The sequence below is a fragment of the Cyanistes caeruleus genome, chromosome 8 (assembly GCF_971803275.1).
Source record: "Cyanistes caeruleus chromosome 8, bCyaCae1.hap1.1, whole genome shotgun sequence".
Taxonomy (NCBI): Eukaryota; Metazoa; Chordata; class Aves; order Passeriformes; family Paridae; genus Cyanistes; species Cyanistes caeruleus.
This window is the reverse complement of record NC_141708.1, coordinates 5934529-5947397: the sequence shown is the minus strand read 5'-3', so window position 1 is coordinate 5947397 and position 12869 is coordinate 5934529. Positions and strand designations below refer to the sequence as shown.

Here is a 12869-nt window from a genome sequence, read left to right as displayed (position 1 = left end):
TTTGCTTCTAGCTGTTCTTTTGACAGTAATGGACCATTAACTAACTGGAGATAAAACTGAAAGCATAAATCCCTCTCCTTTAGGGAAATAGAAAGCAGGTTTAGGATGCAGGTCATAAAAGGCATGAGTTCCCTGTAACCTCAGACAGGGCCTGATTAACTGTCCCTGCCAGGCATCCCCACCTGGGCCAGGTGAGGAAAAAGAAAGCTGAGGTTTATGCTGCAGAACTGTTTGCATCTGCCATGGGAAAGCCTTTAGTCCTGATGTTTGAGCTTGCTTGCCAGGGTCTTCCCTGTAAGACAGTGAGGGCAGTCTGGGCTGCTAAGGAGTTCTCTCCAGAGACTGATGCTGCCTCTAATTGCAAGTTGGGTGTTTTCATCTTTTTTGAGACATGGTGAGATGAGAAGAGCCAGAGCTTTGCTCATGTCAGAGGTGAGGGAGGAAAAGTGCCCAGGGGAGTGCCCAGACTGCTCCCAGCCAGGCAGTGGGATGAGGTGATGAGGCAGCTCTGCAGGTTGGGGTGCACCAAGCCCAGTTCCCTGTCCTTTCCCTGGGGTCTCCAGTAATGTAGAAGGGCTCTGCTATGTGTCTGTGGGAGTGAGTTTGCTGATGACTCCCTTCACTAGACCTTGAGGTCAGCGCCTACTGATTAAAAAAGTTAATTACCTTTCTCTTGCAGGAATGACTCTATTTTCAAGGTCTCCCAGGCCATTAATCAAGCATCTTCTTTTGAAAGCAGTTTTAATTAAAAGTAAGTCATCATTAGAGCCAGGGTGGCCAAGTCAGAGGGGGATGTCTTCAGAGACCTCTCTGGGCTCTGCTGTGGGGAATGAAGTTGTTCATGTTTATGCAGCCCCCACCCCCCAGCCTTCCCCCACTCCTGGTGGGTTATAAGTATTCTTTTCTAAGTGTCCAGCTGAACATTTTAAATGCTGTTTAAAATCTGTAATTTACAGGCAAATCTTCAGAAGAGTTCAGTCATCTCTTGGTGCTGAGGGTGTTTCTGTCTGCAGCAGCCCCCACTGCTGTGCTTTGGGGCCAGTCTCAAAGGCTAGAGTGAAAGACTTAAAATGCCAAAGTTCCCCGTCAACGTTAGATATTTTGTCTGTGGTTTAGTATCTTCTCAAGTTCATTTACTGATTTTATTAGCGAGTCTCTCAAGCCCCCTGTTCGTGTCCAGGAGGTGGCAGTGGAAGAGCATCCATCGCTCCACAAACACTGGGCTCAGGGAGCTCACGGCTCACCAAGGGCAGGATCAAGGGCTGCTGCACAGCACAGCACAGCCAACAGCTGCAGTTCAGGGTGTTTTAACAGGTACCTCCTATCTGCCATGCCCCAAGTGCCAGAATCTGTGGCTCCATAGTTAATAACCTGGAAATGCGTGAGGAAACTTGTTCACTCGAAAGCCAGGAGGAGAAAAGCTCTTCTGCGTGTGTAATTGCTAAGAATTAGATTTCAAGATGGTTTTAATCATTTTAATTACTCAAATGAGTAAAGCATCTGCATATCAAATCCACTACAAATGACTAGAAACATGCAAGATTCTCACAGTGAAGCAAACTAAACAGAATTGTTCCAATGTCATGTTTTGAGTTCATATTTTTTAGTGATTCTGCAGCCCCCTTTTAAACTGCCCTCATGCTGGGAAAACTGCCTCCATGGAAATGCACAAGGAGGTATTAGAGAACTGGAAAGTTTCACATGGCCTGAGCCTGATTCATTTAATTCCAAAATGCTGCAGAAGGATATGACACAATTAATGTCAGAACCACTTGGGGTTATCTTAGGGAAGTCATTTGGTGTAAATAAGCATCAGAAGACTGGAAAGGAGCAAATACATTCAGTTTTTCAGAATGGAAGAAAAAGAATAATTGGTTTACCTTCAAATACCAGAAAAATATTGGAAAGGACAAAGTCTTTGTGAGCAATGAAAGAAAACAAGGCAATGAGGAAGAGTCAAATGGATTTTTCAACTGGAAATGCTCTCAGAACAAACTCAATTCTCTTTACAAATGGGCTCTGGGCCTGGATTGAGAGGAATAATGAACACCATCTAAAGTCACAGAATGAGCTTTGATACCTTCTCATTGAAAAGGGAGAAAAGTAATCAGTATAGATTTGTCTCCTTGCTCAGGCAGATCCCAGGTTTGCAAACAGAGGACACATGACATGGTCTGAAGATTATGTGGTCCTCTCATGCCTCTATTAGATGGCCTGGGCAAGAGAAAATAGATGAGGTAATTTCAATACGAGCAAGAGACCCACTTGGAACAAAAAAGGGGATCATAAATCCATGGGAATGAAATCTGAAACATTTTAGAAAGAATATTAACTGTAGACAGCATTATAGGACTCTGAAAGAAATGTGAGGTCTAAATTATGTGGAATGTCAAATTTTTCATTCACACACAAATATTTTTTTATCAATTTTCATTAATGATTTCCTGTATTTATTTTCCCAAAAGATTAGAAAATACTTTTTTACTCTTTTTTTAATAGGCTGCTTTATTAGTGTCAGATTATTGCTTTAATCACTGTCTTGCATATGTAGGCTCCACCTGGCTTCATGTAATTGCATCTCCTGATGACACAACCTTGGGAAACTTGTTGTTTAATAAGCTGAAGCCTCTCTAAAACACTCCCATCCAGCCCAGCCTGCAGCAGCACTGTCAGTGTTTGACAGGGGGGTCCTGTGTGTGTTTAAAGGCTCTGTCTGGGCTGGGGGACAGCTGATGCTGGTGGAAGGGCACCACGGTCATCAGAGGGGGAGCTCTGTTGGGAAATGTGATGTAAGGGTTTCCTGGGGGTAGGGAAAACAGGTTTTGTTTCTCTAATGAAGAAATAAATAGTGAGAAAACAGCTGACTAACAGGTTCCAGGTAAACAAGGAATAATTTCCAAGAATACTTTGGTGAATAAAGACCCAGCCACTTTATCAAATGTGTTAATGCTGAATGGTGAAGGGAAACTGATACTAATTTCTTGTGAAGAGATGGTGCTTGATAAACCTATTAGCTCAAATTCAGAGTCTAATTTTAGCTCTATATTAGGATGATAATCACATGTGCTCTGCCTCATGGTTTGTGCCATGTGGACTCCAATCTCCCTGAGCTGTTTGGAAGAGATATTTCAGATCTTGGATTCTTCCTCTTTCTAGAAACTCTACAAAATGTGTGGAGGGAGGGACTGATGCATCCTGAGGGCCTCTGATCTAGAGAGGGAAACCAGACAAAGTTTTTCTCATTCACAAAGGGAATTTGGGAATATTGTATAATAGGAAACAGTTGAAACTTCCCATGTATTCTATTTTCTCTCTGCTAATGTAGTTTAATCTGTAGGGCTTGCCATTTTTGCAACTGTTTTTAAATAGGTGAACTGTGAAACTCAGTCTAGCTCCACATAACCTTTTGTCCACCTCACTGAGTCTCAATATTTGAACATAAATAGCTTCAGTTTTAGAAAGCTGTACTGACACTTTTCATTTAGTTTTTATTCATAGCTGCTTAAAAATTTTAAAACTATTCTTGTTTCAATCCAGCCTTCCATCCCTGTTTTTAAATACCTCATGTTAGGACTGGAAGAGAAAGTGCTTCCCTAATTATCTCTATTTTCAGCACTGCAAATTAAGCTGTTTGTTGAACAACATGTTGCAGATCCAGCTAAATAATTTTAACACTAAAAAATCCTGTGTATTTCCTTCTTGCCCTCAAACCTTTTGTGCTTTTCTGTTTATTCAGCAAACCCATAATGGTTTAGAAAGCTACCAAATATTCCCCCAGATGTGCCTTCTTCAATGTTGAACAAACAGGAGAACATCTTTTAGCCCTCTTAAAAGTTATCTAATCCCCAGGAACCAAGGCATTTTAAGAACTATTAATTTTTTTATGTGGATCCATTCCTTTAACATCTTGGGGGTTTGGGGTTGGTTGCTTGTTTTTTCTGTTGGGTTATAAATTTCACATGTGTAGAGAAGATATTTAGCCTGGGGCTGCTGGTTACTGTACCACTTCTGGAAAGCAGATCTGAGCTAAACCCACAAATCAGATTTAAACTTTTTAAGAGTGAGTGAATGCAGGGGAGCATAGAGAACATCCCAAGGCACTTGTCTGCGCAATGCTCTAGGCCAGGTTTCACCCAAAATGTTGAATGCAAATGTGCAGAATAAGCTCCTGCCTGGCCTGGACGAGCTCTCAGCCCCTGCTGAGGGTGCAAAGGGAAGGTGTGACTTCAAATCCTGCATCTCTGAGTTTGGGTGCCTCATACTGAGCTGAAGGATGATCTCTGCATGGAAAATAATAGCCTGATATTCAAGAGCCTTTCCTTAAAATATGTGAGGAGGGAGAGGGGGAAGAAGTAAGCCTTCTCAGGCAATAGTGGAAAGATAACTTTTCAGTGTTCTGATGGCTTTATCCAACCAATGATTTCAGGATCTGGGCAGTCTGTCATTTAATCCCCGTTTCTTCTAAATTTTTGGGTGTTACAGACATTTAGGCAGCACTTACAGGTGGGTAGTGCCATTCCAAACTACTTCATGTGAATAGTTTCGTCATTTAGCAATAAACAAAGAGTGCTAAGAACTGTGAAATAATGCAAGTTTTGTCAGACACTGTTACAAGGGGGATTTTTTTGGGTCAGAACTCTTTGGAACAGTGCTTTTCACAATGCCTTAAAAGCAAAGAAACCCATATTTTTGTCACTGCAGCAAAACACAGGTCTTCAAAATCTTCCCTGCACTTTGTGTTGTTGTCAGAACTTTGGCAGGTGATGATTTGCATTTCCTCTGCCTTCAGTCTGTGACAATTTTCCAAGAGGAGACAGTATCAAAGCAATCTAGAATTAGCTGTGACAAGTGACAGTTGCATGGGTGGCACAAAAGGCTTTTACAAATAGACATTATTTTATACAACAGACATTAATACATGTTTTAATGAAGAAGTGATTCACAATGATAGTATAATTGATTTGTTAAGATTAAACAGGTCTGCCATATGCTGTCTAGTGCTTCAGATGGTTTCAAATTTATTTTTCTTTTTTTAATCTATGCATATTAACAACAGATGTTGAATTTTAAAATGATCCAATAATTGAGGGGAAATCATTCCAAAGCTGAGTGATAATTTCGTCATGTTAATGATTTGAAATACTTTGTATGTGTTATATATTGGTTATTTAGCTCATAACTCTTGCACATGATATTTAATTTTTGTCACCTTACTTCATTCAGTTTCCTCTAGTTGCTGAGGAGTGGGTTGAGCACTTGCCTTGGAACTCCATCCCAAACCTTTCCATTATTTTTGTTAAAAAACCCCTTTGACAAGTGCATCTGCCCTCAACTCCTCTGCCTCTAGACTGCACAGAAATGGGATGTGGACCTCACTCTAATGCTCCTGCTTTTTCCTGTTGCACTGAGGGGAGGGAAGAAAGATACCACAAAGCAAACACATGGAGCTGACACGCCACAAGTGCAGGACCAAGAAGGCTTGAGTGGCTCCTACATTCATTCAGGAACAGCCTCTGGGTGATTACAGATTTTCCCTTTGGCTGGTATTGTTAGCTTGAAGTTCAGAAATTTATTATTTTTTTCTTTCTTTGTTGCCCTGCATGGGCCCAAGATGGGGTTGGCTCACAGCACAGTCTGCGCTTCTCCTTCCCACTCCCAAATTCAAGCTGTGGCTGGTGGCAGCCTGGGACAGTGCACTGTGGCTCCTGTGTCGTTTGCTCTCACATTTTCACCTGTCTCGTGGGTGTGATGGAGTAAACAAACACATTTCCCTGTGGCTGAGAAGCTCTAGGAAGAGACACAACACCTCGAGCTGATCAACGCCCCCAGAGCAGAGCTGCCTCAAGCTGAGCACGTCACTTTTCTGGTGATGCTGCTGGGGAGAACCTGAGCTGCACTGAGTGATCCTCAGCCTCACACCCAGCACCAGCTCCTTCCAAACCACAGCATTCAAACTCCTCCTGCTGCTGGGAGCCACCAGCTGCCTTTCCAGCATCTGGAAACCCAGAGCTGAGCTCAGCAGCAGGGGCAGATCCCATCTCCACACTGGAAAGCCACAAACTTCTCTTTGCAGTCCTCTTGCTGCTGTGTGTCCCCAGTGCCTCATGGAAATGCAGAAATTGTAGGAAATGTAGGTGTAGAGATTTTTGCCATTATCTCTTTCTGGATATTCCCTGCAGAAATTAAAGGAAAAAAAAAAACAAAACATGGGGAAATTACAATGTGATAATTAACATAAACAAGATGCAAAGGATGGAGAGCCCAGTCAGCTGCAGATAGCAGTGATCCCAGATTGATTTCCAGTGGGCTGGAGACATGAATCAGGGAACTCTTGAGTGTGTGTTTTATTATTTATATAGATTACTAGTTTCATTAACTTAATTTGACAAAGCAAGCTGTAGAAAGGGAAAGTCAATCCCATCTGCTTCTTGGTGAAGAGAGTAAATTTATAGATCCTAAAGGGACATAACTCCCAATGAGATATATTTGAGCTTCATGCCCTTAATATCTCAGATTTTGCCCTGTAGGGAGGCAGCCTGACTATCAAGTAATCAGTCCTGAATCATTTAGGTTGGAAAACACCTCTAAGAACATCAAGTCCAGCTGTTAAACCAGCACTGCTAAGCCCACAACTAAACCATGTCCCCAGGTGCATCTACACATGTTTTAAGTCCCTCCAAGGATGGTGAGTCCCCCACTGCCCTGGGCAGCCTGTTCCAATGCCTGACCAGACATTTGGTGAAGAATTTTTTCCTAAAATCCAATCCTTGTGTAAATCTGTATGGTTTCCTAAAAGAGAAAGTACTTAATCTTTATTTTTCTTCCCCAGGGAGCAATGAGAAAATGCCAATATTCCTAATTTCAGTGGCAACAACCTTGAGGCTCCTGCTTCCACTGAGTAGCTGATCAATAGCTTCAAAAGTCTGGGGCAGAGTTAGGAGAGCAGGGAAACAAATAATACAAAATTTTATTGAAATCAGCCTGGGGAAGCCTGTTCCATCTTGTTATGTCACCACACAGTAAGAATAGACTTCAAACCTGCTCCTGAGACAAGTATTGTGATAATGCTTTCCAAAGGAAAAGTCCCATTAGTATAGGATTGATACCTCAGATGCATCTTCAGCTCCTCCCTGGGACTTTCAGTGAAGCATCTTATTGCTGTGGAGAGAAATCAGGTACAAAGGATCAGAGTTAGTGATGGTTGTGACCCAAAATGAGGTCACTGAGCGTGGGGAGAGGTATTTACTTGAGGTAAATATAAAAGCCAGAGCTACAAGTGTCAGGCCAGGCTAGCTGCAGATCCCCACAGCAAATGGTTCAGTTCAGAGCTTGTGTGTCTTGCAGAAGGAAGAAAGAGCTTTAGAAAGCTCTCCCTCTCTGTATTTTTTCCATTAGGCAGAAACACTTGCTTTGACCCTTGAGCAATCTCTTCTCCAGGGTAAGGAGGAGGAATGTGATTACTTTTTTTTCTGAGAAAAGAAAAAGATAGTGAGCAGTGAGAGGGGAGGGCTGAAGGCAAAAGTTTTTACTACATTTCTTCATGCAGAAATGGCCAGGATGGCAGTGGCTTTACCACCAGCATGTTGTTTTTGTCCCTACCCTCTTCTCCTCTGGTGGGGAGATTGATTGATGCATTGTACAGTTCTCTCCGGTTCTGCACTTTTCTTCCCCAGCTGCAGGTGCACCATTTTCACCATTAGACAACTAATTATAACTCACCACTGACACCTCAACAAGCAAAGTTTGCTCAGTTAAAACTGTACAGAGCACCTGTTGCTCAGCAGGTATGAAAAACACCAGCTTTCCCCAGTGCACCTCTGAGCTGAGAAGCACTCACCCCGCTCCTGTCAGCAATGACCCTTGGCAGGAGCTGCTTTTGCCCACCCAGCTGAACTGCCATTCCCCAAAAGTGGTACAAATGTAACCCTGAGTTTTCTGCAGCCAAGAACAAGGAAAATTGATTTAAGGCAATGCATTACACAAACCAGTTAGTCTTTGGTGACTGTTCAGAGTAGATAAACCTGAGGTGGGGGAGAGACCAACTCTACCTGACCCTAACTGGGGTTTGTTGTTCTCCTTTGGCTGCCTGATTTCGACTTTAATAAGCTTTGGTCACTTCCTTGTGTATTCCTGATCAAACACTGACTTATTTTCTATGTGTGCCATGAGTACATTGCCTTTTAATGCCAGCCCCACTCTTGACCACAGGAATAGCTTATGTTTGATCAAGCTCTAGCGTAGTAAAAAAGTTTATCAAGTTTTGAACTGAGCTACTCTACAAAATAAAAGCATGCCATGATTTCTTAAACTGCAGTTAAAAAGTATTCCATCAAAAACGCTTCAGTGATGAGCCCTGGTCCTTCCAAGAACTGCAGCAGTTCCCTGGAGAGGGGTGGAGATTATCAAACACATTTCACATGACAGCTTTCAATATATTTATTTGCATAACTGGACTACAGAATGCATCAATGTGCCTCTAAATCTTATTATTGTTTATTACTCAGGATATCAGTCAAAACAATTAAATTGGGCAGAGATTCTTGGGGTTCAGTTAACAGAATTGAGACTCAGCAAATGTGGCTGTGCTTTGTCTCTGCCCTGTGGAACCCCCAGACCTCAAGCCCAGGACTGGACTTCCTTTGTGCAGAGAAAGCCTGGGAAAATGGCATTACAGGACTGAGGTGGACCAAGGGGGCTGTGGAGGAGAGAAAAGGAGCTTCAGGAGCCCACAGCTGGGGAATCAGATCATTTCAGGGTGCATCTGAAATCCTGCTAATGAGGAGGGCCTGAAACAAGGGCAGGCTGTGAGCTTTCTGCTGCAAATTCACATCCTGACAGAATCAAGGCATGCACAGGTTAAACCAGCACTTAGAGGGTGTCAGCTGTGCTGGGGATCTCCAGGAGCTGCCAGACCTTGGCACTGCTCTAACAGCAGCTCCAGAGGCAGCTGGAAGGGCGATATTCCCAATGCATCCATCACTGTGGGAACAATCTGTGCACTGAGCAGCCTTTCATTTCTGTCTCAAAGACAACCAAACAGAGAGAGAAATCCTTGTTTGCTTCATGCAGCTCTCTGCAGTCACCCTCTCCAGTCACTGTCATTCAGGAGAACATGAATAAACCAAACTGCAGTGATGGTAAATGAGGGAAAAAATGAGGAGGAAAAGATCCCAGGCCTGCTGTAGTTATGAAAGTCTGGGAAGATTCCACTGGGGTTTGGATCCTCCTGGGTGACAGCACTGTGTGTATTCAGTTCAGGAGGTTGTAGACCTTATGAGCCTGCTCAATGTAAATTAACCTTTACAAACTGAAAAATTAGCTGTTTGAACTTGCTTAATTGCACAGAAGAAAAATCTCTAAAAATCAAGATTTTTTTGTTATTTGAAGCTGCTTTTTGCATTGTTGTTTCAGTGCTCTCTTGCTGTCCTGCTCTGTGACTCTTTAAAAGAGTCCTGAAAATGAGATTGAAAAGTTTTTAAAATTAGGTTGGTTTGTTTGGAAGTGGGCTTTTTGACTTTTCAAAGTGACCAGTTATTCAAGTAAGTTACTATAATGAGTTTCAAGGAAAAACGATTTCCTGAAATTCAGCAAAAGCAAAACATTCTTTTGAAGGTCACTCAAATCTTTAAACTGAGCTAAGCAAGGCGGACACACATAATCAGAGTGAATGCAAGTAATGCCAAATTTAAATGAACCTTCTTCATTCAGTGCCTCTGCAATCAGCTCTTAGTGTCCTTATCACCAGGAGTAGAAAAACTTGAAATTGCAGGAATTTTGTGAAAAGAAATTTCAAATGTTTTCCCAACACTTTTCCCAGGGTGTGTATACGGATCTGGGGGATTTTTTATCAGATTAATTTTATTGAAACACAATGAGCAGAATTATTTTCACAGATTCACAGTGGGAGAGCATTTACAAACTAAAGCAACCATCTTTTCTCTCCCCTCCCCTCATGTCCATTGGTATTGCCCCCAGCAGAGACCTCTCTGGCCTTGTGCAGGTATGGTCAGAGAGATGCCCTTGCTGACCATGGCCAAAACTGCCCCTGGACTGTGCTGATTTTTCAGCTGATGTCAGTTCAGTACCAGAAAGTTTCTCATGCTATCCCAGACTCCAGCTGAGCAGGTTGGAAGGAACCTCTCAGAACCAATATCTGTTGTCAGAACATTGTCCTGTACACTTAACTGTTATACCAGATATTTTCAGGGAGGAAGAGACTAGAAACCGTTAGGTTGGTTATAGCTTCTAACTCCTTTTGAAAGGTGAATGTCAAAGGAAATTGTTTCTTCCCAAAAGACTGCTCCAGAGGAGAGTGCCTGTCCCTCCTCTCTGTTTGGCAGCTCTTTCTTTGACTGACCATGCAATGCTCATGCTTGGCTCAATATCCACAGCCCCTTCACCCTTCTGTCTCTTAGGGCACCTCCAGAAGGGTAGAGCCAAAGCCTCTGGCTCTCTCTGGAGATCAAAGCTGATGGCAGTATTGCCACATGTCAAAATAAGTTCCTCAAGGAATGAATGGGATCTGTCTCGGCACTGACAAGGCTGTGAGGACAACGCAGCTGACTTGCAGTAGGGTCAGAGAATTGGGACTGCATGAGGCAATGGCCCTAACTCAAAAAGGACTACAGGAGTGTTGTGAGTCCTCTACCCTAGAGCCTGTGCCAAGGAATGGTAGACACACAAATTTAATTTTTACCCAATCCAAAACTCTCCCTCTTTGAGGTATTTAGGCTTCATATTCATCCTTGCTTCTCTTTGTCCCCAAAACCCATCTCTGTACTGACAGTAATATCCAAAAGAGATAGGAAGGATCCCTGTAGCTTATTGTGCTTACATCTCCTTGGCTTCTAACTTCAGTCAAAGAAATAAAGATATTTTTGAGGCATGACATCTGCCTGTCATTCTCCATTAGAAGTAGAAGTGCTGGGGAAGATGCACACGGGACTTGTGTTGTTATAATTGAGCCCTAAGGGCAAATGTCAGGAATGAGGGCTAATTAAAAGCGGAAAAGACTTACAATGTTAATATACAAAGGAGGTGCACTCCCACCAGCTCTCGTTTACAGCACCACACTGGCCATAATGCAGTTTGTAGCGGGTCCAATTTTCTTCTTCCTCCAGGCAAACATTTTTTTCAGCTCTCCCCTGAAGCTGTCATGGAGCCAGGCATAGAGGAAGGCATTGGTACAAGCAGACATCATTGCAAACCAGTGGCACAGCAGCTGGATGAAGTTGAAGTACTGCTTGTCAATCAAGCTGATGTCGATGTCCTTTATCATGTTGAAGATGTGCAGGGGCAGCCAGCAGACTCCAAAGGCTGCCACCACTAAGACCAGCAAGCGAAAGGTCTTTCTCCTCCTGGCACGGTCCCACTCAGCTTGGCCCTGGGTGACATTGCCTGGGACTACACGGTTCTTCAGCTTGACTGAGATCCTCAGGTAGGACAGGGAGATGACAGCCAAAGGCAGCACATAGGTGATGATGAGGGTGCTGTAGGCATAAGCCAAGCGATCTCTTTTCATGTGGAACCAAAACTCCTCGCAGATGGAGAAGTCCAGCTCTGGGAACTCCGCGTGGTATGTGTGGACCAAGGCTGGGGCAGCCAAAGTGCAGCTCAGCAGCCAAATAGCAGCCAGGATGTAAGCACAGATGGGGATGGTGAGCCTCCTGCGGAACGGGTACACCGTGGCACAATACCTGTCCACAGCTATGACAGTCAGGGTGAAGACAGACACAAACACGGTGACAGGTTGCATCAGGAAAACAAAGTAGCACATGAAGCGCCCGTAAACCCAACCCCGGGGCTCAAAAGCATAGGCCAGGGTCAGGGGCACACAGGTTGCACACATGAGCATGTCTGAGAAAGCCAGATTGCCTACCAGAAAGTTGGTGACATTGTGCATTTTTTTTGTCTTGCAGATGACATAAATGAGAAGGTAATTCCCAATGACTCCAATAAAAACCACCAGCGAGTAGCAGGGGATGATGAGTGGCTTGAAGGACTGAACAAACTGGAGCCCCGAGAATAAATTGCTGGTGTTGCTGTGAATCGCAGAGAGGAAGCTTTGGGAGGTTAAATTGTCCGAATTCATCGTTTTCCTCCTTTTGTTGTCTGCCGTCAGCTGAGTGAAGTAGTTAGCACCGCGCTGCTCCCGCGCTCGGTCGGTGGGATAATGAATGGATTCCTGCCTGTCCAGAGGTTACCACATGGATGGTAAACAAGCAGCCGTAAATGCAGAAGGTGAACTTGTAATCCTCGAGAGGCAGATTTTAGCAATTCCTAAGAAAAATCAAATAAAACCAATTTCCATTAAAGTCCTCCTTTAGTATTTACTATTAAATCTAGCTTTTGACAGCATGCCACTTAATAAACATTTAATGCAGTGAGTACTTACTGCTGTGGGTTTGTAATCCCATATGATTTTCCTGTGGATGCCAAGAAGTGCCCTAGATGTCTGTCTTCTGCAAATCCAGGAGAGAGTGTGTGTGTGTGTCAGAGAGAGAGAGAGAGAGAGAATATATGAGTGAGAAAGAGGGCGATGCGCATTTACAAGCTAAGTGGAGATCACTGTTTTTAAATAGTCTTCACTACTAGGTCGTGACAGATTTGTGTATAAGCTTTTATCCCCATTGGGTGCCCTGGGTATTACGTTGCTCTTTGTGTGTTTTTTGATGATAGTAATTAGTTCTAGAATATCCTTTTAAAAATACCCTTCTCCTTCCAGTGCATCTATAATTGCCCCTCGCAGCTAAAAATCAATTTACTTTCATTAACATTAGCCTGCACAGTATCTAATCCCAGATTCGCTTTGCCAGAGCCTCCAGAGTGTCCAAAAATACTACCTGTAATTTTGTTGTTTTTGTTGCTTT

General features: G+C 43.3%; 1 protein-coding gene across 1 annotated transcript; it reads right to left on the bottom strand.

Moving 5' to 3' along the window:
* Positions 1-692: 692 nt before the first annotated feature.
* Positions 693-12557, bottom strand: PRLHR (prolactin releasing hormone receptor). Its single transcript, XM_023929943.2, has 4 exons — positions 12395-12557; positions 11018-12279; positions 7107-7158; positions 693-6173 (listed from the first exon to the last, which is right to left on the bottom strand). Exon 2 carries the CDS (start codon positions 12089-12091, stop codon positions 11060-11062), a length of 1032 nt encoding a protein of 343 aa, XP_023785711.1. The 5' UTR covers positions 12092-12279; positions 12395-12557; the 3' UTR covers positions 693-6173; positions 7107-7158; positions 11018-11059.
* Positions 12558-12869: the final 312 nt, after the last annotated feature.

Excerpts from the sequence above, each read along its gene's own strand:
- PRLHR (XM_023929943.2), bottom strand. The coding sequence starts at position 12,091 with ATGAATTCGGACAATTTAACCTCCCAAAGCTTCCTCTCTGCGATTCAC.